Consider the following 25,240-nt stretch of genomic DNA (forward strand, 5'->3'; position numbering starts at 1 on the left):
ACTCTGGAGCGTTCTTTGTATTTTTTTCACTAACGATTGAAACATGACTTTAAACCAAAAATCAAAGTATAAAATATTAATATAAACATAATACATTCTTGCGTAATTATTTAAGTTATTATTTTAAGTCATATAAATAATTAGCTTTTTTACCTTTAATCCTTTGATTAGTTCATTAAGTTTTTGAATTTGCAAATTAAAATGTTAAAATTTGAAATGCATTTTTTTAATTTGTGAAAAAAAAAATTCAGAGCAAATGGTTTAGATCATAGAATATATATATATATATATATAGAATATAATTTATTATTGAAATTAAGAGTAACTAAACAAAAACAGTCTTTTTATTCTGTTTTGGAAACTAAACAATGCAGAATATTTTTAATTTAAAAACATGTTAAATGAATTGATTTATAAACATAAGTGGAGTAAATGTTATGATTAATTTTAAATAGTTTTCTCTTAATCAAATTCAAAATAACTTGTTTATTTCTTATACAACCTTTATATCTTTAATTATCCAAAACTATTTGGTGACGATTTTATTTTATTATAAAAATGATTTATTTCTTCGGTACCTGGAGATTTGCCGGTGACGTCAACCACCTTGACGTTGGCGCTCATCTGCAGCAGAGTCTCCAGCAGTTGGTCGGTCTTCCGGTAGAGGGCGCTGGAGAGAACCTCTCGGTTCTCTCTGCAGGGCAGTTTGGTCACGTGCAGCGGCGGCAAGGACGCCAGCTGCGCGCGCATCTTCTCTGCCTGAGAGACATTTTAAAAAAACAATATTTTGTATTCAATTTATTTGATCAATAGAATCAATTTGATTTAATTTTAAGAAGAGAAAAATGACATCGATTTGTGGTTAAAAATACAAAAACACAAATATTACTTGATCAAAAAAAAAAGTTTTAATTCGTTTTAAGATGAGAAAATCAACACATATTTAAAGTTGATTGTTTAAAAATACATTTAAATACTAGAAAAGGACATGGGAAAAAAAAACACAACTCTATCAAGAAACTTGTATTACTTGATAAAAATATAATAAATACAATTTAATTAAATTCTAAGAAGATAAAAACATCACATACTTTACGTTTGTGGTTAAAAAAACAAAACATTTAAATACTAGAAAAGTTTGTTAAATCACAGACCTCTATCAAAAAAACTTATTACTATTGTTTAAAAATACAAAAAATACAATTTAATTTAACTTTTAAGGAGAAACATCACATTTTCCATTTGTGGTTAAAAAAATTCATTCAAATACTAGAAAAAGCGATAAAAAACAAACAACTCTGTCAAGAAACCTATATTACTTGATAAAGAATACAATTTAATTTACTTTTAAGGAGAGAAACAACTAATAATTTACATTTGTGGTTAAAAAAAATCATTTAAATACTAGAAAAAGTAATAAAAAACACACACCTCTGTCAAGAAACCCATATTACTTGATAAATAATACAATTTAATTAACTTTTAAGGAGAGAAACAACTAATAATTTACATTTGTGGTTAAAAAATACATTTAAATAGAGGAAAGTTTATAAAAAACACACACCTCTGTCAAAACAACTATATTACTTGATAAAAAAAAGAAAAAAAAGTTTAAAATCAAATCAATGAAATGAACTTTTTAAACTGATTTAATTCAATATGGTTTGTTTAAAGAGTCAAGTGTTCCGTCCAAAACCTTGCTTTTAAAAATAAATAAAATGAGATAAATACCATGATTTGCTTCTATGTCGTCACAGGGATTCGTACCTTCAGTCGGTTGTTCTCGTTCTTCAGCTGTTTGATGCAGAGTCTCTGAGCCTCGATCTGCCGACTCAGCAGCGGCGAGTCGATCACCTGCAGGCCGGAGTCAGAGGTCACGCCGGGGAGGAGGTTCACTGTTGGAGAGAAGAGACAAGCTCACGACCCTTGACCTCCAGATCCACGACCACATCATGCAGCAACAACACGACGAATATTAGACGAGCAACACTTGTGTTCATGCCCTGATCAACATGCAGCTCCAACCTTTCTGTTCCTCTGCTGGTCCACCGGAGAGAAGAAGATAAAGATTCATATTAATCACATTTACTTGAGCAGCTCTAGAGGCTTTTAACAATAACAAAACAATATTATTGTATTTGTACACAACAGTTGTGAGTCCAAAATGTAAAATGTTTTAAATTAGATCTGTTCCTTTTTATTAAAAAATAAAATAAATTAATACAGTAAAAAAAACATTCATAATATTTGTTTTATTATTTATAAATAAAAAAATTAAATGACATTCATGTTAAATAAGGAATTATTTAACTTTTTTTTTTTCGTTAAAATATTAAATAATTATTAAAAAACTAATTATTATTGACCTTTTTTTGTTAAAATATATTTTAAAAAAATAGTTTTATAAATATACATATGGACTGTTTTTAATCTTTTTTAAAACTATTTTATATCAGGAACTATAATTGGACTAGTATAAAATAACAAATAAATAATTAAAATAAGTTGAAAATATACCTTTTCAAATAAAAATCTCTACAATTAATATCGAAAGAATACATTTAAATTGTAATTATAAAAAGTAATATTAATATGAATAAAAAATAAATTAAACTTGAAAAAATATGTGACTCTATCTGTAAACAAACAAGTCTCACCTCCTGTCGTGCCAGAAACGATGGAGGCGACTCCTGATTGGCCGCTGCCTCTGAGTCCGTCCACGGTCATCTTTGACTGACAGTTGATCCTCTGCTTCAGCTCCGCCTTCTCCGCCTCCAGCTGGTCGATGTCGGCCTGCAGCGCGTCCATCGTCTCCTCGAACTCTCTGCACAAAACAAGGGCGTGAACGACGGGCGTGAACGACAAGCATCAGAGGACGGCGGCGGATCGTGATCTCACTTCTCCTTCTTCTTCAGCAGCGCCGTGGTCTCGTCCAGGCGCGTCTGGATCTTCTCCACGCGCTCGTCGGCGTCTCTGGACGAGCTGTCCAGCTTCTTCTCCAGGAGGCTGAGGCGGACGTTGGCTTCGCTCAGCTCTTCTCCCTGAGGACGAGAAGGTTTGAGAACCTTTTTGTTTTAAACCCGCTGGTCGACTTCTTCGTCCCTCACCTTGATCTTCAGCGACTTCTTCAGCTCCTTGATCACCGTCTCTCGGTCCTCCAGCTTCATGCCCAGACCTTCGGCGTCGGTGATTTCTGCTCGCAGCGCCGACGCTCGCAGGTCCACGGGCGGAGGGTTCTGAGCGGATTAGAAGGTTCATCGTCAGAATGTTGAAGGTTTGAACGTAACATTGTTGTACCTTCAATTAAATTATTAACTTTTTACACAGAGTTTAATATTCTGATTTAAAAAATCAAAAAACGAATGTTCTAAACTCAATATTTTTAAATTCAAAGCCTTTTAAATTCAATATCAAAATGTTGTTATAATAGGACCAATCAGACGGAAGCAAAGGAGCATCGAGCTGCTGGATCGAGTTTTGAGCCAATTATACGACGCAAAGACCATCACAAAGTTTTATATTTAACTTAAAAGGTTACAAATTTGAAAAAACTCAAAATTTAATACGTTTGATTTGGATTTATTAGAATTAAAATATCAAACTCTAATGGAAAAAAAAAAAAGCCATTCATTTTGAGAATTTTCAAAGTAATTATTCAATTTCTCCTGCAAGATCTGCATCGATGACTGAGGACGAGAAGATACGGTGACTTCAGCAGATTTTAGAGCTGATTTTTGGACATATTTTGGTTTGAAAACTAATATAATCAGTTACGACTTTGTCGAGAGTCATATGGTCTGTATTTTCTGGGTATGACTGAGGACGAGAGGATACAGTGACTCCAGCGGATTTTAAAGCTGATGTTTGGACATATTTTGGTTTCAAAACTAATGAAATCAGTTACGACTTCGTCAAGAGTCACGTGGTCTGTAAATTCTGCAACACCAGAGTCAAGTACTTGACCATACTACACATATAAACTTGTTACTACAGTATTGCAATATATCGTATCGTTGACCCTGTATCGTGATACGTATAGTATCCACAGATTGTTGAAAATAGACACTTCTAGTTCATGGCATCGGTCCAAAAAAATGTAAACTTTTCAATAAAGACATTATTAATTTTAAATAATAATTCAATTCTTAAAAAAAAGTTTCTAACATTTGAAAAGTTCAATTTTCTGATGGCCCTGATGTACTTCCGTATATCTTCTCCCGCCTCCACTCCTCACCTTGCTCTGAGGCTTGTCGGCGTCGTACTCTCCCTCCTGCATGGCCGTGGCCATCTTGTTCATGGTTGCTATGACGATGCTGCAGGACTGACGCAGGCTATCGTTGGGGTTCGTGCCCTGAGATCCATAAATCTAGAGACCAAAAAAAAGCAAAAGTTAATCCACAATCCGTCGCCTCCGTGTTGCGTTCAGGTACCTGCTCTCCGGCCTTGAACGCCACATCCTCCAGCTTGACGGCCGCCAGTCCCTCCTGCTCGCCGAGAGGCGCCATCATCTGGGCTCCGGCCGCCGCCACTTCCTGTAGAACCGCCACCACCCAGGTCAGGTGTTTCCTGCAGTCCGACAGCGTGTCCGACACCTGCGGGAACAGGATTTAGATGGACCCATTTTCACAAAAAATAGATCCCCGTAGATGGCGCCACCTGCTGTCCAAAGGTGAGCGCGGCCGGGATGCCGGGCGCGTCGGTTCCGGGCATCCTGCGACGGATCTTCTTGCAGAACTGTCGGATGTCGCTGCAGGACGTCTCCAGGTCCTTGAGCAGCACCGCCAGGTCGGACTTCTCCTGACCCGCGTGCAGGAAGGCGCGCAGACGCCCCACCTCCACCGCCATGCAGTCCAGAGCGCTCTGAGTGAACTGAGTCGCAAGAGAGGTTCGGTTAGAAAAGAGCCGAGATGGTCGTGAGATGATTGGCGGGTTGGATTCTCACTTTGATGTGGTCGGCCAGTTGCACGGTCGAGTCCTCGCTCTGGTCCAACAGATGGATGCTGTAGAGTTGCTGGAATCACAAGAATCAATGTTGAACATTTAATCTTTGTGTTATCTCAGGGTCACGTTGACCTGAAGGTCCCAAAAAATAAATGTGTTTGTGGTATCCCTTGTCTCTGGGTCAAGGTCAACGACCTACATCACTGCATATGTATTTATGGAAGCCAGGGAGGTTGTTCATCTTGACCCAAAGACAGCACAAGGGCTACTACAAACACATTTGTTTTCGGGCCTTCGGGTCACACAGGGGTTAAATATAGTAATACTTTTTTCATGATACCATATCGATATGCAACAGCACTATATCGATTATTTATGAATAATTATCATAATATATATTTTCTGTCTCTATAATCATATTTTACTTCATCTAAGGTATATATTTCAATAAAGTTTGTTTAAATTTTCTTTTTTTTATTTACAATTAAGATTCAAATATTTATGGAATTTGCTAATTTTTGTGTTGCAATTAAACCTCCAAGAAGCAAGAATCTTGCATGATCCCTGTGATGACTGAGGACGAGAGGATACAGTGACAATGTTTGGACATTTTTTTTTTCAAGACAAATAAAAGCAGTTACGGCTGAGAACGAGAGGATACAGTGACTCCAGCAGCTTTTAAAGCTGATGTTTTGACATATTTTGGTTTGAAAACAAATGAAAGCAGTTACAACTGAGGATAAGAGGATACAGTGAGTCCAGCAGCATTTAAAGCTGATGTTTGGACATATTTTGGTTTGAAAACAAATGAAGTTACAACTTCGTCAAGAGTCATTCGGTCTGTAAATTCTACAACACTAGAGTCAAGTACTCGACAATACTACACATATATCCTTGTTACTATAGAACCATAATAAATTGTACTGTTTACTATTGTATACTGTATTGTGATACATATCATCAGATTCCGACTATAAACGCATATTTACGGCCGGAGCGATCATGCCAGGTCAGTACCTGGTAGTACTTGATGGCCTTCGTCAGCGGCTCCACGTTGACCGTCTCATCCAGCTGGTCCTTGTGCAGCTGGTCGATCAGGAAGTCCAGGGAGCGCTCGTGGACGCTCATCTCCGGGTACAGGGAGCCGATCTTCTTGTAGACCTCCACACTGCACTGGGTCAGGGCTCTGACGGGAAACGAGAGATTTAAAAAAAAAAAATGTAAAAAAAGGAGGTCCTTCCTTAAAAGACGGAGACTCACTGCTCGTATTTGTGCAGCGTGGCCTGCAGGAGGCTCAGTGAGTAGACCAGGCCGCCGGCGAAACTCAGCTGCTCCCCGACGCTCCCTCGCAGTCCAGTCCTCTGAGTGCAGTTCTCGTTCAGGTCGAACTTCTCCTGCGCCTGTTTGCTGATCAACTCCGCCTTGAAACACAATATTTAACTCATTTACATCCTTAATTCTCTCTCAATATCATTCTTTTAATGAACTTGTTGGACTTCAGTCAAGGCCTAACATCTTCACCTTGCACACCAGTCGGGGGATGAGCAGCAGCACCAGGACGCAGTCGTGATCGCCGCCGTGGCGAAGGAAGGACTCCGGCATGAACGCGGTCAGAAGGGAAACGTGTCTGTTGGCCTGAGCGACCTCCATCTTCCTCAGCTCCATCTCGATGGCCTGGAACACATTTGATTTGTTTTTAACAAGAATAGTTACCAGCTATAAATAATACTTAATCTATACTTTTAAATGTTTGATTTGACTGGATAATTTGAGCTTTTTATTTTCAAATATTGCAAATATGATACTTAAATAGTTCAAGTTGAATATTTTATACGTTTGATTTATTGGAAAAATGATTGATGATTAAATTTATTTTAGTTTTCACTTATTACAAATATATGAAACTTAATTTATTTATTTTATGTTTATTAATTATTGCAGAAAATACACTTAAATAAGTTATTTGAGTTAAATTGTTTTATATTTATTAACTATAATACAAATTACAATAAAAATAATTCCTATTAAATATTTTAATATTCCTTATTGCTTAAATCATTTGAGTTTAATATTATTTTAGTTTTCATTTATTACAAATGTAAAAAAAATAATGTATTCATATTTAAGGTTTTGATATTTCTTAATTATTTCGAAAAATACACAAAATTAATTTGAGTTTTCTATTTTCCTTTTATTGCGTAAACTATTGCAAAATAATTTAATATTCCTTTTTTATTGTACAAAGTACACATAAATTATTAAAGTTTTTTTATATGGCAAAGAATTAAGCTAAAATATTATTAATATTTGTATTACAAGAATGATTAAATAAATTAAGCTGAATTCTATCATATTTTTAACTATTTCAAAATCACCGTAAGATCTTTTCTGTTTCATATTTTCTTCTTAATTATTGCAAAAAGTACAAGTAAATAATTGTAATTCCATCAGTTTATATTTTCTCATGATCACAAAAACACCATCATAGCATCTATGCTTGGTCAGTTAGGTAGAAGCTAAACATTTGTGACAACGCGATGACGTCGCTGACCTTCGCGTACGCCTTCGTCTCCGCAAACTTGATCTTGAAATCGAACATCTCCGCGGGCGTCTGCTGCAGCTGCTCGGCCGACGCCTCCTGCTGGCTCGTCAGGTCTCGGTTGACTTCCTGTGGTCAGGGACGTGTGAGCTGGGTTAGTGTGAGGAACCAACAACCGCAAAGGAACCAGATGAGACGAAGACCTGCAGGTGAGCCGTGAGCTCGCGGTACTTCTGGATGGTCTGCTGGTAGTCGGCCACGGTCTCCTGAGCCGCCTCCACTCTCTTCTCCGACTCCCGGACTCGAGCGGCGCCGAGGTCCAGGTTCTCTCGGAGCTCCAGCTCCGTCTCTCTGGCGTTCTCCTGCAGCTCGTCGTTCATCTCGTTGATGGCTTCCTGGAAACATTTGGATTTCCTTCACCTTTATAACTATTCTTCAGTTGGTAGACAAGTAATTCTGCACAGATGCCAAAAAAAATGCACAAATTAACAAACAGCCGTATCAATACATAACATATATAAGCTACATGAGTTTTTTTGAACAATAAAATATCTCTACACTTATGAAAATGATGTCACAACACGATCTGGAGCTTGTAATCCATGTGTTTGTGTCGATTACACTATTGTAACAGTTTATTTTGGTGTCTAAACAAGAAGGATCTGTCTCGCCTGCAGTTAATACAGAATTCTGCAGCCAGAATTCTGAGCTGCTCTAGTAGAAGAACTTACATTTCCTCGATCCTTAAAACTCTTCACTGGCTGCCAGTTTGTTTCATGATCTACTTTAAAATTCTGGTTCTTACTTTCAGATCTATTCATGGTCAGACCTTCCATCAGTGATCTGATCCAGACTTACACCCCAGCTCGGGCTCTGAGGTCTGTGGATCAGAATCTACTGATGGTTCCTGAACACGGTTCAGGACCAGAGGAGAGAAATCCTTCCAGACTGTTGCTCCTAAGCAAGGACATATTTCCAAGTGATTGTTGTAATAAAATGTGTTTAAACTGATTATTCGAAGTTTTAAAAGTAGTGAGTTATCAAGAATGCTAGCTTAGCTAATGTCGTTAGCTAACGTTCACTTTTGCTCAGGTTTCTGTTTAAGAAAAGTACTATTTCATGCGCCAGTGATGGACGTTTTTATTGAATGATTGTATGTTTGGCTCCTGTAAAGTTAAATTAGCTCCTTGGCAGAGGTATACACCGTCTTTGTGCATTTCCACTTTTTAAGGCATAAGAAGTAGTGGAAATATTGATCAATATTAATTGACTGATTAACGTCAGATGACGACTTGTTTCCTTTGCTCACCAGGTCGATCACCGTCTCTCTCATCTCTCGAACCTTCTCCTCCAGGTCCAGGTTTCTCTCCGTCAGAGTCTCCACCATCTCCTCGGCACCCAAGGCTGCGTCCACCTGCCGTCCATGGAGAGAACGTGAAGTACATTCGAAGAAGTTCGATGGAGTCTCGGGTGTAAAAAACCTGTTCTTTCAGCTCGTCTATGGTCTTCTCCGCCGCCGTCATCTCCTCCTGCAGCTTCTCCTTCTGTCCCCTGAAGCCGTCCAGCTCCACGTTCTTCTTCTCCATCTGTTTCTGCAACTTCAAGTGTTCCTGCTTCTCTGAGGCCGACAGGTCACGCATCCTGAAGCAAGAACAAATGAGTGTTTTTTTATGTATATTTTTTGCTTATTTTTTCAAATGCTATATTTCGTTTTCACTTGATCTTTTTATTATTATTTACTATAAATTATTAATTATGGTTCTCGTTGCAATTGTACATACATTTATATCATTTTTCTTAGCCCGTTTTTTTTATTTATTTATAGATTTCCAATACTTCCAATAACAAGAGGGAAAAAAACGTTTTATTTATTTTTTTGTTTATTTTTCAAATGCTACATTTGTTTAGTTTTTTATTATTATTTAATTATAATTAATTATATATACATTTACATCATTATCTTCCGCCAGATGGTTGTAATAGAATAAATTCAAAGTATTAGAAAGTATCAAAGTATGTTTTTATGGATTTTTAAAAGTTTTCAGGATAAACACAAGTGATGGAAGAGACAAAATCGATGTCAACAATTTAAAGGCAATTCCAATAACAAAAGAAAAAAAATATTTGAAGGAATTCGGGAAATAATATCACAATAAAACACAAACTTTGTGTTACAGTTTTTTAAAATTATAATATTACTTTTATATAAATATATACTTTTTGCTCTGCGCATGAACTCTACTATAAAAATGTGTTTGGAGAAACCTCTGATTTAGGAGCTTTATTATTTTTTCTATAATTCCCAATTTCTCATGAAGTGTCAACGAACCTGACCAGGGCTTCCTTCAGCCGACCGTTCTGCTCCTCCAACTGCCTGACATGATAGCTGGACGCTGCTCCGTCTGAGCCTGGAACACAACCAAGATTTCATCGTCATTGTTTTTATTTATTTATTTATTTGAGTAAAAATATAATTCCAACCAAAACCCATCCTCTACCTTTCTCCTCAATCTCGTGTTTGAGGATCTCCAGGTCCATGGTGAGCTCTTCCACCTTCTCCTTCATGGAGTCCACCTCCAGCTGCAGCGACTCCGCCCGCTCCTCGGCCATCTCCTTGTCCAGCGTCGCCATCTCGATGGCGTCGGCCGTGTCGGACATCTCCTCCATGTAGCGCTCCTTGGCTTCTTGAGCTTCTTTGGCCTCCTGCACACAGAAAGAACATTTAGTTGTAATAGGCCACTGTTTTTACATTTTTTTAAATTTAGATTTGAACTTTTGGACACATTGTTTTCTCCCATGTTTTTTTTTGGGAATCCTTTCTTTTTCTTTTACCCTAATCTTATCATCACAATCATCACAGTTTGTTTTAAAGGATTTGACTAAGGTTTACATACATTACAAGTAAATGACTTACTATTTATTACTGAATTTATCCTTCATTCTCGCACAAGTAACAAGACAATCATTTTATTATTTATTAAACTATTTTATACGAAGGAACAATATCAGTGATATTATTATTATTATTATTTTCTTCTTTTCATTCATCTATTCAAATCCATTTTACATTACATGTTGTTTTTTTAATCCTTTTTTTTACATTTTACTCCTTTCTTATCAACAAAAACAGTTTGTATTAATATATTTAATAAATTGTACATACATTTCAAAGTATGTATTTTGTTTTACATTTTTAGGACACAATATATACATGATCTTTTGTTCAATTCCATTTTGAAGTTTGGACTTTATCCTCTTTCTCACTGTTGTTCTTTTAATCATTTTGTTTTATATTTTACTCTTATCTTATCATCAGAAACAGTTTGTTTTTAAAAGACATTATTTAATTTATTTAAATATATTACTATATTAATTCTTTTTTCTCACACCAGTTTTACATTTTAACTACTATACAATATGTATTATTAACATATATTTAATTATTTATTTAAAATATTATTGTATATATAAGATTTTATTATTTAATTATTATTCACTTGTTTGTTAAGAAAAATATTCCTGTTTTAACTTAAGAATTACTATCTTTGATGATTACTATGATGTTTTTAACAATACATTGATTGATTTATCTTTTTCTTTTGATTTTTTTTTTAACAAAGGCACCATTTTATATCAGTGATAACATTATTATTTTTCATCAGTGACCACAGATTTGGATGAAAGGCTTCGACATAATACATTTTATCTTTATCATTTAAGTATTTTATTAAACTAATTTAGAGAACAAACATTAAAACAAGACCATATAAACTTAATTAAAAAACATTGTAAATATTATTATTTTTCAAATGCTTTCGCTTGAAAAAATATGGACTTTATCGCTTTCGACGGTTGACATTCTTTGGATTTAGTGTCTTAAAGGAAGAATAATTTACCCTCTTGGAATCCTTGAGCTGCTTCTGCAGCTCCGCCTGCTGCTCCTGCATCTTGCTCTTCCACTCCTGCAGCTGCTCCAGCTGGATCTTGTGCTTCTCCAGCTCCTTCAGTTTGGCTTTATCCTCCGTCCTCTTCATCTTCAGGGTGTCCAGCTTCTCGTCCAGATCCTTCACCTGAGCTCGCAGAGCTTCTTCTTCCTGAGACGGCAGAAAATGATCACACAAACTGCAACAAGACTCACACTTCTCCAGGAGGAAGCAACAAACGCACACGCGAGCATCAACTTGACAAAGTCACACTGTTATTTTTTGCCGTCATGCGTGAGTTTCTCGCGCTTCTCTCTCTAAGACGAGCAGTCGCACCTTGGACCGGGTGTTAAAACGTGAAATCAAATCAACACTTCGGCAACATCACCTGCACTTCCATCGGGATTCCGTCCTGTGAGCAGAAAACATTCATCAGACCCGATGAACGTAGGCGACGCCAGCGACACAAATCAACAACGTATGGTGAACGAATGACCTTTTGACCTACAACTAGTCATCCCATGTTTAAAAGACTGGTCGACACTCCAGGAATTAAAGCAAAAGAAGGATCTCTTAATACAAAACTCTGCAGCCAGAATTCTGAGCTGCTCTAGTAGAAGAACTCACATTTCCCAGACAACTTTAAAATTCTGAATTAAGACACTTTTATTCGTGCAGGCTTTACCTTGATTCTCTGATTCTTCTGTGTTTGACTTGGTTTTGTCTTGATATATTATATGGTATATATTATATTATATATATATTTTATATATATTAATATATGTATATATTTTATTGGGTATTGTTTTGATTATTTAAACCCCTTGTGACCCTGGTCTAGAAAAGCGCTATACAAATATTACGTACTTACTTACAACATTCCCAATGATTATTAATTTTGTGGCAGTGAAGGAAAGGAAAAGTAGATCACAAGATTATTTGTAGTTTAATCACCGATTATATATTTCTAATACTTAATTCCAGAGTAAATCTGTGACATTCCAAAAACCAGAGTAGAGTACACTTTAAACAAATCTAAATACATCAAGTATTTATCATTTCTTCTTGGGAGTTTCAGCATTAAATTCCAAGATAATTTAACAAATATTAGCGTAAAGTTAAACGTTAAAATTACAACACAATTTTTTATTAGTTTAAGACTATACTTTTTGTATTTCTTTTACATTTCTTTTTTTTTTCTAGTCAGGAAATCTACTTTTTTAAACTAAAGGTAATTTAACATTCCCAAACTAGAGTTGGACACAGTATTAAGAAACAGAATCTTAAGACGTTTCTATTTGTTCAGGCTTTTCCTTGATTTTCTGGAACTCCTGTTGTGTTATCAGTTTTATCTTGATCTTTAAAATATATACTTTATTGAATATTGTTTTGATAGTTTAAGCGCTTTGTGACCCTGGTCTGGAAAAGCGCTATACAAATAAAAATTAATTACTTACTTACAGTGGAAAAATTTAATTAAAAATGAATAATAATGTTCTAAATATATTAGAAACCAGTCGTCTCTGATTTTACTTTATAGCAATAAAAGCTAAAAGAAAATACAAGAGATTAAATTAAAGAGCATCGGTCGTGTGATGACATCATGGTTGGATGCACTTCCTGTCGTGCCTCGTGTCGCGTCAGTGTATTTCTTCACGAGGCTGTGAACAGTGATGGTCACTGACAGCTGAGGCTAAAAAAGTGTTTGCTCGGGCGACTGTGCTGCTGATGTTAATTTGGCAGCTGCGTCCACTTCCTGTTCGCGTCTCAGCTTCGTATCGGCTCGCGTTTGTGGCTTAGAATCGATGCTTTTTCGCTGCTGACCTTGCTGGGAACCGGGGCTGGAAGGGTTCCAGGTGAGTGGAGGGTGGGGATGACCGGTGCGGCCAGGGGGGTCTGGGCCGGAGTGCTGGCTTCGCTGCTGCTCATCTCTCCGGCCGAGGCGGATGCGGATCCGGACGGCGGAACCTTCCCACTGGTGGGTCGACTCGGCTGCTGCGAGAAGAGTGAGTTATGTGAACGTTCACTTTTAATGCTTCATGGAGAACTGCATTAGTTTAAAGATGTGTTGTTACTATGGAAGTAGATCAGTGGTACCAGGATATTGAAAAGGTGGAATTAACACTAAATCTGGGCGAACGAGAGGTTACGAGAGTTCATTATTGATGTAATTATGTATTATTCACTTTTCCTCAAGCCAGCTGTAATCACACCCTGCTTTGTTTATACAACGAGTCCCGTGGAGTTGGAGACTTTCTAGGAATCGCTGTCACAAAGATCGATTCTTGACCAATCACAGCAGAATGGGCGTGGTTTTGATAAACAATGTTTCATCACCAGAAAAATGAGGCGGATACGTACAAGATCTATTAAAGACACACTTAAATCAACACATTAAATTTACTCTTAAAATTGAGAGATTTTAAATAATAATTTAATTCAATATTTTATTTTATTTAAATGTTGAATTTTCCTTTTTTCTAAATAAAATTACAATATTTTCAAAAGGAATGTGTTGTTTTTTTTAAACGTAGAATTTGAAATTATTTTCCAGGGATTCAAAAATACATTCTATGAATTTAATCTTTATAATTTTTAGCCTTTTAATACCATATTTTGATGTTGGTATAATAGTTCCACTAGACAGCGTTACAGATTATCGGCCAATCGGACGATCATTCATGTGAAATATTGGACAAGAATAAATCTACATTAAAAAAAAAAAACGACGATTTAAAAAATAATTAATTTAGAAGAAAACAACTCATTTATTTGACCTTGAAAAAAACTATTGAATTGAAGTATTTCAAAACAATTTAATGCTAAAGAAAACCTAATTTTAAATTAAAAAAAACCCTCTAAGTTTAACATTTGAATTACAAGATTAAACAAGTAACTATCTTGATGGCACTGATATATACTTCCATAACAAAACACACAAAGAAAACTGTTAATATCTAGAAATTGTGAAATGAGTAAATAAACGACTACGAAAATAAAAACAATTCAATAACAATCCACCAGATGAAATAAAAGCATTTCTACACATGTTAATATATTATCTGTCGGTGAAGGTTAGTTTTGTTACTGTCAGTGCATCAAAAGGAGCCCAGAAGATCTCAGAAAGGCTCACCTTGGGCCTTCTGGCCGTGGTCTTAGAAGGAGAGGAGGAAGAGGAGGAGAGGAGGCAGGCGAGGTCAAGGGTCAAGAGGGTCGGGGGAGGCAGGAAACAAACAGCCAGGGTTAGTAGTCAAGAAAAAGACAAAAGGGTCACATTAAAAAAATGTCACATGACCAGAGCTTCGGTCTACAACCCTGTGACTGGTGCTGCCGAAAACCATTGTAGCAGACACAGGAGGCCATTCAACCTCCAGACACCATCGAACATCACCCCAGAGACAAGTTTACGGGTCACTGTATCGTGATAGCAGCTTAAGTCACAACAAAAACAAGCAATAAGTCATTAAAAATAACAATAATTCACATGTGAGCCATTATAAATGACCTCTTTTCTATGTTTACACCTAAACATTGTGTCATTTTTAAAGAACATATCAATGCACGATAACATAAAAATCAAAGTAGACGAACAAAGACCTATAAAGACAAGATAAAGATCAGACATTTTGGATGTCAACAATTAATCGAAATCAGAATCCTCGATGAATAACCTAAACTAAAAACATTAGAAAACACTCTCAAGGATCTCGAATCATAAATCGAATCATTTCACGTCCTTTCACCTATTTTTTCCGTAGGATCGCGGCTTGAATTACCAACGGAAAAAAAAAGACTTTGATGTTATTATGAATCTCTCTGTGGATTCCGAAATGAGGTTATGAGATTCTTGAGAGCTGGATTAGCGAGAAAACTGCCACAATCATAATCTCACGATGACATTATATTAGAGGGAGAAGCTTCTTCTTCTTTTTTTTTAAATATAATTATAAATCTTCAAGCCACGACAGGAAACGAGATCTTTATTGGATTAACGAAGGATCCATTCAGCAGAAATTAGCACGAGCTAACAGCTGTACCCGAAATAAGATCCGACAGCCTCCTAATCCCAAATGTTTTTTTTTTTCTCTCTTCTAAGCTCCAGCCCTGTTTTTCCTACTCGAGTCAAAATGTCACTCACACCCATAACAAGTCTGGCAAAGACATTCAACTTCCCCTCGAGCGAAATGGAATAAAGTTGAGTACCTTCCGAGCGAGCGGCGTCTGCCTCATCATATTAGCGAGAGGAGAGGACACACAAACAGAAGACAAGGGTCGGTCACAGACAGACAACACCAGCGGTCAGACACGGTGCAAATGGCTGCTTGCGATTTGGATTCCCGGACTGCGTCTCTTCTCCCTGCATGCCTCGTCCTTCCCTTCGTAATCCGCGGGTGCTTCCCTTCTCGGAGCGCTGAACATTATTCCCCCCCTCGCCTTGAGCTGCCTCGCTTCACCGGAGACGCCTCGCCGCCCCTCAAACCTTCCTCCTCCCTTTCCCTCTCGCGCCGTGATTTGCCGGCCGATGTCATGCTCCGGCATTACATCACTGGGCGACCACATCCCTCCCTCCTCCTCTTCCTCCCCATCATCATCATCATCATCACAGGGAGGGAGGTGTTTGGTCAGTGAATCAGTAACAGGGACAGAAAACACGAGACTTGGACGATGAAAAGAAAAATAAAGGAGGTAGGAAGACAAATGCAAAACCAAGGGATGCGAACCTCAAGCCGTCTCCTAGCAACAGACAGACGGTCCCTCCCTCGGGCTCAATGAGTCGTTTAACAACAGACTTAATGAAACCTGTGGAATCGTGAGGAAGTAACGACCAAACATGAAAGATGATCCTACACGACGTCCCTACTTAACCTTGTGTTTACTTTTGATTTTTCAATGAAAAAATATTGTCTTTGTACAGAAATGATGCCACTTGCTAATGCTTATATGCTAATGACCACCTTTACAGCTTTATTTTTAAACATTCCTTTATTTTCTCTCTGGAAAGAATGTTTTAACATTTCCGTGAGTTCACCACGAGAGGATTCAGGTCGTGTCGCTAACTTAAGCCATGTCAGGTTTTATAATGCACTCGTTTTGTCACCTTTATTTGGAATTCCTTTTTAGACGTCGTCTTATATTTTAGGTTGTAATGAAAATTAGTTTGGACAATAGTGGAAATAGTTATTGCGGGGGGGGGGGGGAGGGTAGTTTCTAATGCAAGGCTATTCTCTTTATTAGCTTTATTACATTTTTCGGGAAGAGTCTAAAAATTAGGCGAAATCATTTCATTTATGAGAACCTATTATTTCTCGGGCAGTTACCATGACAAAGTTGTTGTCTTCGTACAGTAAATCGTTTTAGCGGGAAAATGTGCTACATGCTAATGCTAAAATGCTAATTATTATCTTTACAGATTTATTTTTAAATATCATTTTTCTCTCTGAAAATTGGATACAATGTTTGAAAATGTTCGTCATATCACCAGGAGACAAAATATGGATTGATCAAAATTTCAAAATAAAATAATGAACCCCATATAAGGTCTCACATGATGCACCCTTTTGTTTTGAATTCCTATTTTTATGTCATCTTATATTTTTATTTTATTCAAATGTTGTCTTTGAACGGTAAATGGTTTTAGCAGGGAAAATGTGCTACTTGCTAATGCTAAATGCTAATTATTATCTTTACACATTTATGTTTTCTCTGAAAATTTGGTTACAAAATTTGAAAAGGTTTGTGATATCACCAGGGGACAATATTTGTCTCCTTTAAAATTAAAAAAAACGTTTTATAATGAACTCCCAAATTATGCCTCAGGGAGTTTACATATAACACTATTTGTTTTGCACACTTATGTTCTGAATTACTATTTTTATATCTTCTGTTTATCTTATATTTTGTTTTTATAAATGTTGTCTTTGTATAGAAAAAAGTTTTACATCTTTATTTTTTTTTCATTATTTCTTTCCTCTAGGGGTTCAAAAAGTGACTATAATGTAGTAATGTCATTTTTCTTTTAAGTTTTATAATAACTGTTTTGATGTCATCTTATATTTTGTTGTCAAATGTTGTCTTTGTACAGGAAATAGTTTTACAGCTTTATTTTTTTTTATTATTTCTTTCCTCTGGGGGTTCAAATAGTGACTATAATTGTAGATACGTTATTTTTCTTTTAAGTTGTATAATAATATTACATAACAGAGTCTCTGGGCAGTTACCATAAAGTGTTTTGCACATTACTTTTTTATTTCCTCTTATATTTTGATGAAATAAGTTAAAAATGTTAAAAACTATAAAAGCACTGAGGCAGGGCATACCTCTGCCAAAGACCACAAATCACATAACTTTATAAAAACATGGCTAAAAATCAACAAAATAACTTCCTCTATTCAGATGTTGCCTCATGGAAAAAAGAGAATCCGTTGACTAAGAACGGAACAAGGGATGATGGATGTATAGTAACCCTAAAACAATATCGAATGACCATTTTGTCAACACATTCACTTGAAATAAAGTTGTTGTGTTACTATTTTTTGCTAGTTTTCTTAGCTTAAAATGCAGCATTATCCATTTTATTATTCAAAAAATCAAACGTGACATGACAAGTTTGACTGCCATGGCGTTGTATGAAAGGTTTAGTCGTGTTTTTTATACTCCAGAACAATCCAGCTGAGAGGCTCTAACAATGTCTGACACAAACGTCCTAATCTGCTGCTCAGCAGGACGACGAGCAGATGGAAGAGGATTCATCCACTTAAAGTTCTAATTAGATGCCAGCGTGAAATCAAACACAAACACAAAAAACTCAACCACAGAGATGAAAGTGAACGACTGTATGGCAGGCCAAGTTGAAAAGTGAAATAAAAACCATGACGTTTCATATCTGAGTCAGCAGGAAGCGAGACAGTTGATATGGATCCATTACACAGTGAATGCTGCAGTCAGAATATGTTCTGCTGAAATATTAAGTAGGAGAGACTAAGTGGGGCTTTTACTGATGGAGGGAAACACGAAGAATGAACCATCAAAAAAACAATTTTCAGACCAGACTTTGTGACAATGAACGAGTAGATGAACACAGATGTGTAGAAAAGCCTGGAGTGAGCGCAGAACTCCACCAAGCAGCTCATTAACACACAGATTGTGATTTTTTTTTTTCATCCAATATTTCTGAAGGATATACATATTTTATCCATATAATTTGACAGAAACTAAGCAAGAAAGAGTTTCCAGGATCCAGATGGTAATCCTGAACGCTAAGATTTACTGGGTCCTTGTCTTAGTATTTTAGGGTTTTTAACTTCTGTACTGTGTTGTACTTGTATTCTTCTACCGTTGTTTTTCTTCACTGTTGTTTTTGTTATTATTTTTTTTAATATGTGTACTAGAGGTGTGGCGCTACGATAACTATCACGATGCAGGGGCAACGATACGATATATCGTGATACTGTAGTAACAACGATATATTTGTAGTATTGTCCAGTACTTGACTCTGGTGTTGCATAATTTACAGACCACATGACTCTTGACGAAGTCGTAACTGATTTCATTTGTTTTCAAACCAAAATATGTCCAAACATCAGCTTTAAAAGCTGCTGTTGACTGTATCTTCTTGTCCTCAGTCATTGCCTGGATTTTACAGAATTTCATTGTTACTACAGCAGTCGCGGACGTAATGACTGCTTGCACCTAGTGGCCGGAGGTTTAATTGCAACGTAAAAATGAACACTGCGTGAATATTCGCATATCCTAATAGTTGATAATAAATTCTATTAAATAAACTATAAATCACAAAAGAAACAACTCAAATGTTCCCAAATCTGTTAAGAATAAAGGAATATCAAATAATTCTAATGCAGTGCATTATGGGTTTTGGGGTCATAAGCATTAATAACATAGCCCGGACCCTTAAAGCTTATAGTAGAACCTAATTTGTTTTATTCTTCTTCTCATTTAATTACATATATCAGTGGTTTATAGAAAGAAAAGAAGATTTCCACTTTCCTTTCTGTTATTGTGTGCATGTGACATTTAAAAACCGCACGTGCTCAGTTCGATCACCACTTTACGTTTGAGCTGCTGCTTCCACGCAGACCTCGGCCGCCATTATGACAATAAAGCACAACTGACAGGAAATCCATTCCCCGCAGGAGCGAGCGGATCAGAGAGCGCTGGACTTCGGCTCGGACACACTTTTGACATTTTCTTTTCTCCGCGTGACTCAGCAAGTTAACATTTAGCTCCGGCTCAGTGGATCGTTATGAACCGTGTGTTTGTTGTACGTCGAAGACGAAAATACACATTTGTGAAAGGATTCGTTGCTGAAACTTTTGCAAATACGACCATCGGAGAGCAAAGCCGCAATATATACTGAGGTCACTCTGAAGGTTCAAAGTGACCCCGTGACTCATCAAACAGAAAACTCAAAAGAACTAAACGCCAAACTAAAATCACCACATTTTTAGCTCCACACTACAGAAGTAAATCAGTGACATCACAATATTGAATGGTTTAATCTAACATCTAAAATGTTGAAACTTTGGATGTTTTTTAATAGTTAAATTCAATTATTTCTATATTAAAAGGTTACATTTATAATTACATTTTTAAAATGTCCAAATTAATGTATTTGTAACACAACAGTTTGATATTCTTAACCCAATAATTCAAAAATACATTTTCTAAATTAATTTTTTAATTATTCCTAGCCTTTTAAATTCAATATAAAAATGTTGACTCATACAAACATTTTAATATTGTATTTAAAAGGCTAAAAATACTATTTTAAAATATTGTAATGATAATATCAAACTCTATGTTACAAAATGAATATTGGGACGATTATACCAACATTTTTAGAGTGAATGTAAAGGCTACCAAAAAAAGCTTCAATTTAGAAGTTTTTAAATTATTGGAATAAGAATATTAATCCATTCATCTTGAAAATATTCAAATATTTCAATTTATTATTTTTAAAATCATCTTTAAACCTTTAAATATAGAAAGAATTAAATGTAATTATTAAACGCTTAAAAATCATGAATGTTGGAATAATAGTCTAAACATGAATGATTTTGAATATTGTTTTGATTGTTTAAGCGCTTTGTGACCCTGGTCTAGAAAAGCGCTATACAAATAAGAATTACTTACTTACTTACTTACATAATTTATTCCGAATTCCAATAATTTAAAAATAGATTTTCTAAATTAAATGAATTTAAAAATGTTAGCCTTTTAAAATTCAATATAACATTGTTTTTATAATAGTGGCAACGTTTTTTAATAGAATTTAATGAGCATTAATAAAAAAATTAAAAATTAAAAAAAAAAAGATTATTATTTGAATAAGGATATTTAATTCAATTTTTTTTTTTTAAATAATACTTTAACCTTTCAATATAGAAATAATTGAATTAAATTAATAAATGCTTAAAAAACAACATAATTAAAAAAAAGATTTCAATAAGTTAAACATTTAAATTCAATCATTTTAAAAGTCTTTAGCCCTAAAGCCTTTTAAAATTCAATATTACATTGTTGGTATAATAGTGACAACATTTTATATTTTATTTAAAAGACTATTCAATTTAGATCAAACATTTTAAAATTATTAGAACAAGAACATTTAAAAAAAAAATGTCATTAGATTAAAAACAGAAAAGAGAAATCCAACCTTTTTTAATATATAAATTATTTAATTTAATTATTAAAGCAAACAACTTAAAAAAAAAGATTAAAAGTTTCAACATTTAAAAGGTTAAATTCCACCAATATTCTGACCCCACGGATGAACCACACGACCAAAGACATGCTCCGGGATCAGACACAACAGCCAGAGCGACAGGACGACAGGACGCCAACAGCGCGAGGTCATGTGACATGGATGTAAACACAGATGTCGCTCTCTAAAACACTAGTAGAGCAAAAAGCTGTGGCCATGCAGCAGCGAGGCCATCCAGAGCTGTGGTTACCACGGTGACCACTTTTGTTTTTTAAAGCTAAAGTCCAGCTCTGTAGCGAGACCGGGGAAACATGCAGCACCTTTTTGGGTTTCAATCCTCGCTGCATTGAGGAGGAAATTGAGGAAGGGATGAAGGATTGTCAGGGTGATGGAGACGCTCTGTTAGTGGACAACACATACACAGACCAACACGTATCCCTCTGCTTTACTATCTACAGATAACAATACACACCCCTTGAGTTTAAATCAAAAGAACTTGAACTAATCCTTTAACATGAAACCACAGACAGATACTCAGCGCAAAGAAGGCATAAAAGGGTAAACACCGCCACCTAAAGGTTGAAATGAGAATTTATTTTTTTAACATCAAAAATTAATGTTTTACGAATTAATATATATTTGAGCGTATAATACAAATTGATATAAACATCTTAGACAATAAATATGAACTAGTTATTAACACGTTTGATTTAATTGCATTTTATTTAATACAGTGTCACTCATGTCCTATGTCTATTTACTTTTATTTTATCTATATTTATAATTATATTTATATTCAAATGTGTTTATACAAAATGTTGAGAGACAAAAGTGTTTAAAAATGTCTTTATTTTGTCTTGTAGTTGTTTTTTTAATCCATACAGAATAGATAAGTTTTCATGTATTTTGTTTTGGTAATGGTTCTGGTTTAAAAATAAAAAACATTCTCAATTTAAATTCAATCCTAATTGGTTGAGCATTACCTAAACTTCCTTAACTGATTTAATGTTTATTTAATTAAAAAAAGTGGAAAATAATTTTAACCGAGTGACGCATTAGATTTTACTTTTTATAACTTTTTTTTTTTTTTAAAAGTTAATGCAATTTTTTAATAAGACTCACCAGCTTTGATGTTTTCGACGTCTCTGTGTTTTCTGGAAAAAAAGAAAATAGCTTATAAAAATCTGACCCAGTTGACTACATCAATAATTAACTTTACATAAACGTACTTTTATTCAATACATTGTAGCCAAGACATCAATTAAAATTAACTTAATTTAACTTAATTAATTTAACTGCAGGTTTAAGTTAATGAATGATGGACATTTATGATCAGAATCAAGGACCAAACCATTTAAATTCAGTATATAAATAGAAAATAGAGTCTATTTGAGATCATCTTGAACTAAATATTAAAAGATAAACATGTCGACACTTCATAAATATGTGACCAAAGATGTATTTTACCTCGTTTGGGGACCTTGTTGGCGTTTGGCTCCGGGGTCTCTGGCGACGTCGTGTCGGCGCCATCGTCCACCAGCTGGATCTACAGTCGGACATAACACCAGTCAGAACATGACTTCAGACGTCAAACCTTCCTGAAATAAAAGCAGAACAAACCTGTGTTCTGTCTATTAATAGTCATTCAAGATTAAAAATAGATGAACCACCAACAGAAAGATTAATAAGGGAAGAATAACAAGTAAAGAAATAGAATAAAAATATGTAAAAAAGTGGCCAAACGTGTGTGTATTCTTTCTTTAACACAAACGATGTTTTTGTTTTCGAGTATCCTCTCAGAGCTGGAGGGCATTATAAATAATGGAAAAAGATGGTAAGAGAGATTTGAAGAGAAAACAGAGCAAAAGTAGATTATTGTGGCGCCTGAAGCCTCCGAAAACACAAGAGAGAGGATTCAAACGAAACCAGAAAAAAAGGGTAAATGACAAAAAAAAATATCTGCATGTATTTTTCAAACGACAAAAATTCTACAATATATTTAAATGTTTAAAAATAATGGCAAAACATAAACTTCAGTGAAAGGGGAAAAAAATAATTGATAATGAAGTAAATACATAAATAGTTAAGGTCTGGAAAATGTTTATTATTTAATTATTATGGTGCCAAATACTAGTAAAAGGATCTGTACACATTAAAATCTTCAAATAAGACGTACCGGAACAGAAATATATGGAAAAAATACATAATTATATTTTTCTTTTGATTGTAGATTGTTTTAAAACACTTAAATAACTCACAATTTATGACTCAGCTTTAAAGATAAATTGTATACAGTGGAAGAAACTATATTTAATGGTATATAATATAAAATATCCTGACCTAAGAACGACTTAAACTATCTGAATGATACATTTAAGATGATACAACGAAGGCAAACTAGTTAAAAAACAAGATATAATGGAGTCAGTCACGACATAAGAACCCATCTACCTGGGATTGTCTCACGAATATCCCGTGATTCTCCTCGCAGTTGAAGTAGCGTTTGCCCTGCACGGTGCCGTCGTTCTTCCCTTTGGGCTCGTCCAGGATGACGCCGACCCACTTCCCGGAGGCGAAGGACGTGGTGCCGATGTAGGCCACGGCGCCGCACTGTCCTTTCCCGATCACCTCCACCATGGAGCCCACTTTGACGGGTCGCCCGCCGCCGTCCGAGCTCATCCTGCCGCTGCTGCTGGTCTGGAAGCCAAACACACACGGTCGGTCATCCGGGACGACTCCGGGAAACGACAGTATCCAAATACACTTCAAGATCAATAAGTACTTGTGAATATACAAGATGAATAAAACAGCTGCACGGTGGCAAATATGACTCATTGAAGATCTTGCAGAGGAAACTTCTAAAATAGCCAACTTTAGAGAAACAGTATTTTAACACAGGCAGCAGAAGAAGTATATAAATACATAATGATTAATCACATGTGGAAATCTTTTATTTCAGAAATGGATACTGATTTGATAACTTTTCAAGACAAGGTTCCTCAAAAGTATCGAAACTGCTAAAAGTATTACATTTACAAAAGTATAGACCCTCATTCATGTCTGTAACGCTGTAATTTAAAATTCAAAATATTGTTGGGTTTTTGTTGCACTACCCCCTGAATTGAAACTTGTTTTCATACAGTTAATTTGTGTTTATAAAATATTTATTTTTAAATGTTTGTGTCTTTTTTAAGGGGTCGAGTATCTAAGTACAAGTACAATTATCGATTTGAAAATGTTAGTAGCATCACGTGACAACCCTAACATGTAGAGGTGTTTTTGTTATGATTTTTAACGACAAAATGATGTCCACTTTAGGATTCGGTATCTTGGAAAACATGTGCGATAATTTATCATTTTTTATTGTATAAATCAAGCATTTCTTAAATGCGAACTTTAACCAATCAGTGTCACGTTCTGTAAAGTTGTCAATTTGTACTTCTATGTCTCGTTGTCGTTTACGTCTCCGTCTCTCTGAGAACTGTGCGCAGCCTTGTTAGGCTCGGTTGCTATGGCGACGCGTCTTGCCGTCAAAATTATTTCTTTTTTTAGTTGTAAAAGAGTCAATAAGTATCTGATTGCTACGAGGTTAAAACTGTGCTGGAAAAGGATGACTAGGCACAGCCTCCAACGCCGAAACAGCTTCAAAAGCTACTGCAGTATTGTGTCATCAACACTGTATTTACAACAGCAGGTCCTGTAACTGCTGGTGACTCAGCAAATATTAAACATCTCCTGTGTAAAAAAAAAAAAAAAACCTGAGCAGAAAAAGGAACAAGGAGAACCGACTCAGTTTGAAGGCAACAAAAAAAGTATTGTTTCTAAGATCTCAAAGTCATAAGTAAGAAAATCTCCCTGAGAATTTTAATGTTACTAGAAGATGGCTTAGCCTAGACATGATGTTCGCTCTTAGAGTTAACGTGACTTACGTCTGAGATACAGTCTAAAGAAGCTACATATGGGGAAATGTTGTATAACTTGAGTTTATCTATTAATGGTTTTATTTGTTTAATTGTTCCGGAACAAAGCATAAAAAATGACACGGACAAAAATTGTTTCAGTGAACTTCACTAGTTATATCATCTCTTCCCTGAAAGAAAACTCCCTCGGTCTGCC

The 25,240-nt window shown here is 35.5% G+C and overlaps 1 protein-coding gene across 7 annotated transcripts in view; it reads right to left on the reverse strand.

Annotated features, from left to right (window-relative positions):
• The window catches only part of dctn1b (dynactin 1b), a 33,222-nt gene that overhangs the window by 1,077 nt on the left and 6,905 nt on the right, over nt 1-25,240 (reverse strand). For 2 of the 7 annotated variants that reach the window (XM_087780560.1, XM_087780565.1), the window contains exons 2-28: nt 23,576-23,821; nt 22,592-22,670; nt 22,247-22,278; nt 21,445-21,465; nt 15,607-15,624; nt 14,537-14,557; nt 13,228-13,398; nt 11,377-11,574; nt 9,979-10,183; nt 9,810-9,888; nt 8,962-9,121; nt 8,790-8,894; nt 7,684-7,875; nt 7,493-7,609; nt 6,463-6,615; nt 6,202-6,362; nt 5,959-6,127; nt 4,943-5,011; nt 4,657-4,869; nt 4,431-4,592; nt 4,235-4,366; nt 3,108-3,236; nt 2,899-3,041; nt 2,658-2,824; nt 2,026-2,040; nt 1,768-1,895; nt 579-759 (exon numbers count right to left, since the gene is read on the reverse strand). In XM_087780560.1, coding sequence (XP_087636686.1) covers nt 579-759; nt 1,768-1,895; nt 2,026-2,040; nt 2,658-2,824; nt 2,899-3,041; nt 3,108-3,236; nt 4,235-4,366; nt 4,431-4,592; nt 4,657-4,869; nt 4,943-5,011; nt 5,959-6,127; nt 6,202-6,362; nt 6,463-6,615; nt 7,493-7,609; nt 7,684-7,875; nt 8,790-8,894; nt 8,962-9,121; nt 9,810-9,888; nt 9,979-10,183; nt 11,377-11,574; nt 13,228-13,398; nt 14,537-14,557; nt 15,607-15,624; nt 21,445-21,465; nt 22,247-22,278; nt 22,592-22,670; nt 23,576-23,821 — 3,466 coding nt within the window. The remainder of the gene's footprint in view (nt 1-578; nt 760-1,767; nt 1,896-2,025; nt 2,041-2,657; nt 2,825-2,898; nt 3,042-3,107; nt 3,237-4,234; nt 4,367-4,430; nt 4,593-4,656; nt 4,870-4,942; nt 5,012-5,958; nt 6,128-6,201; nt 6,363-6,462; nt 6,616-7,492; nt 7,610-7,683; nt 7,876-8,789; nt 8,895-8,961; nt 9,122-9,809; nt 9,889-9,978; nt 10,184-11,376; nt 11,575-13,227; nt 13,399-14,536; nt 14,558-15,606; nt 15,625-21,444; nt 21,466-22,246; nt 22,279-22,591; nt 22,671-23,575; nt 23,822-25,240) is intronic. The other 5 variants (XM_087780561.1, XM_087780563.1, XM_087780562.1 and 2 more) reach the window with 5 other exon arrangements.

Source organism: Callionymus lyra, chromosome 18, assembly GCF_982586985.1.
Source record: "Callionymus lyra chromosome 18, fCalLyr1.hap1.1, whole genome shotgun sequence".
In the NCBI taxonomy this organism is placed as follows: domain Eukaryota; kingdom Metazoa; phylum Chordata; class Actinopteri; order Syngnathiformes; family Callionymidae; genus Callionymus; species Callionymus lyra.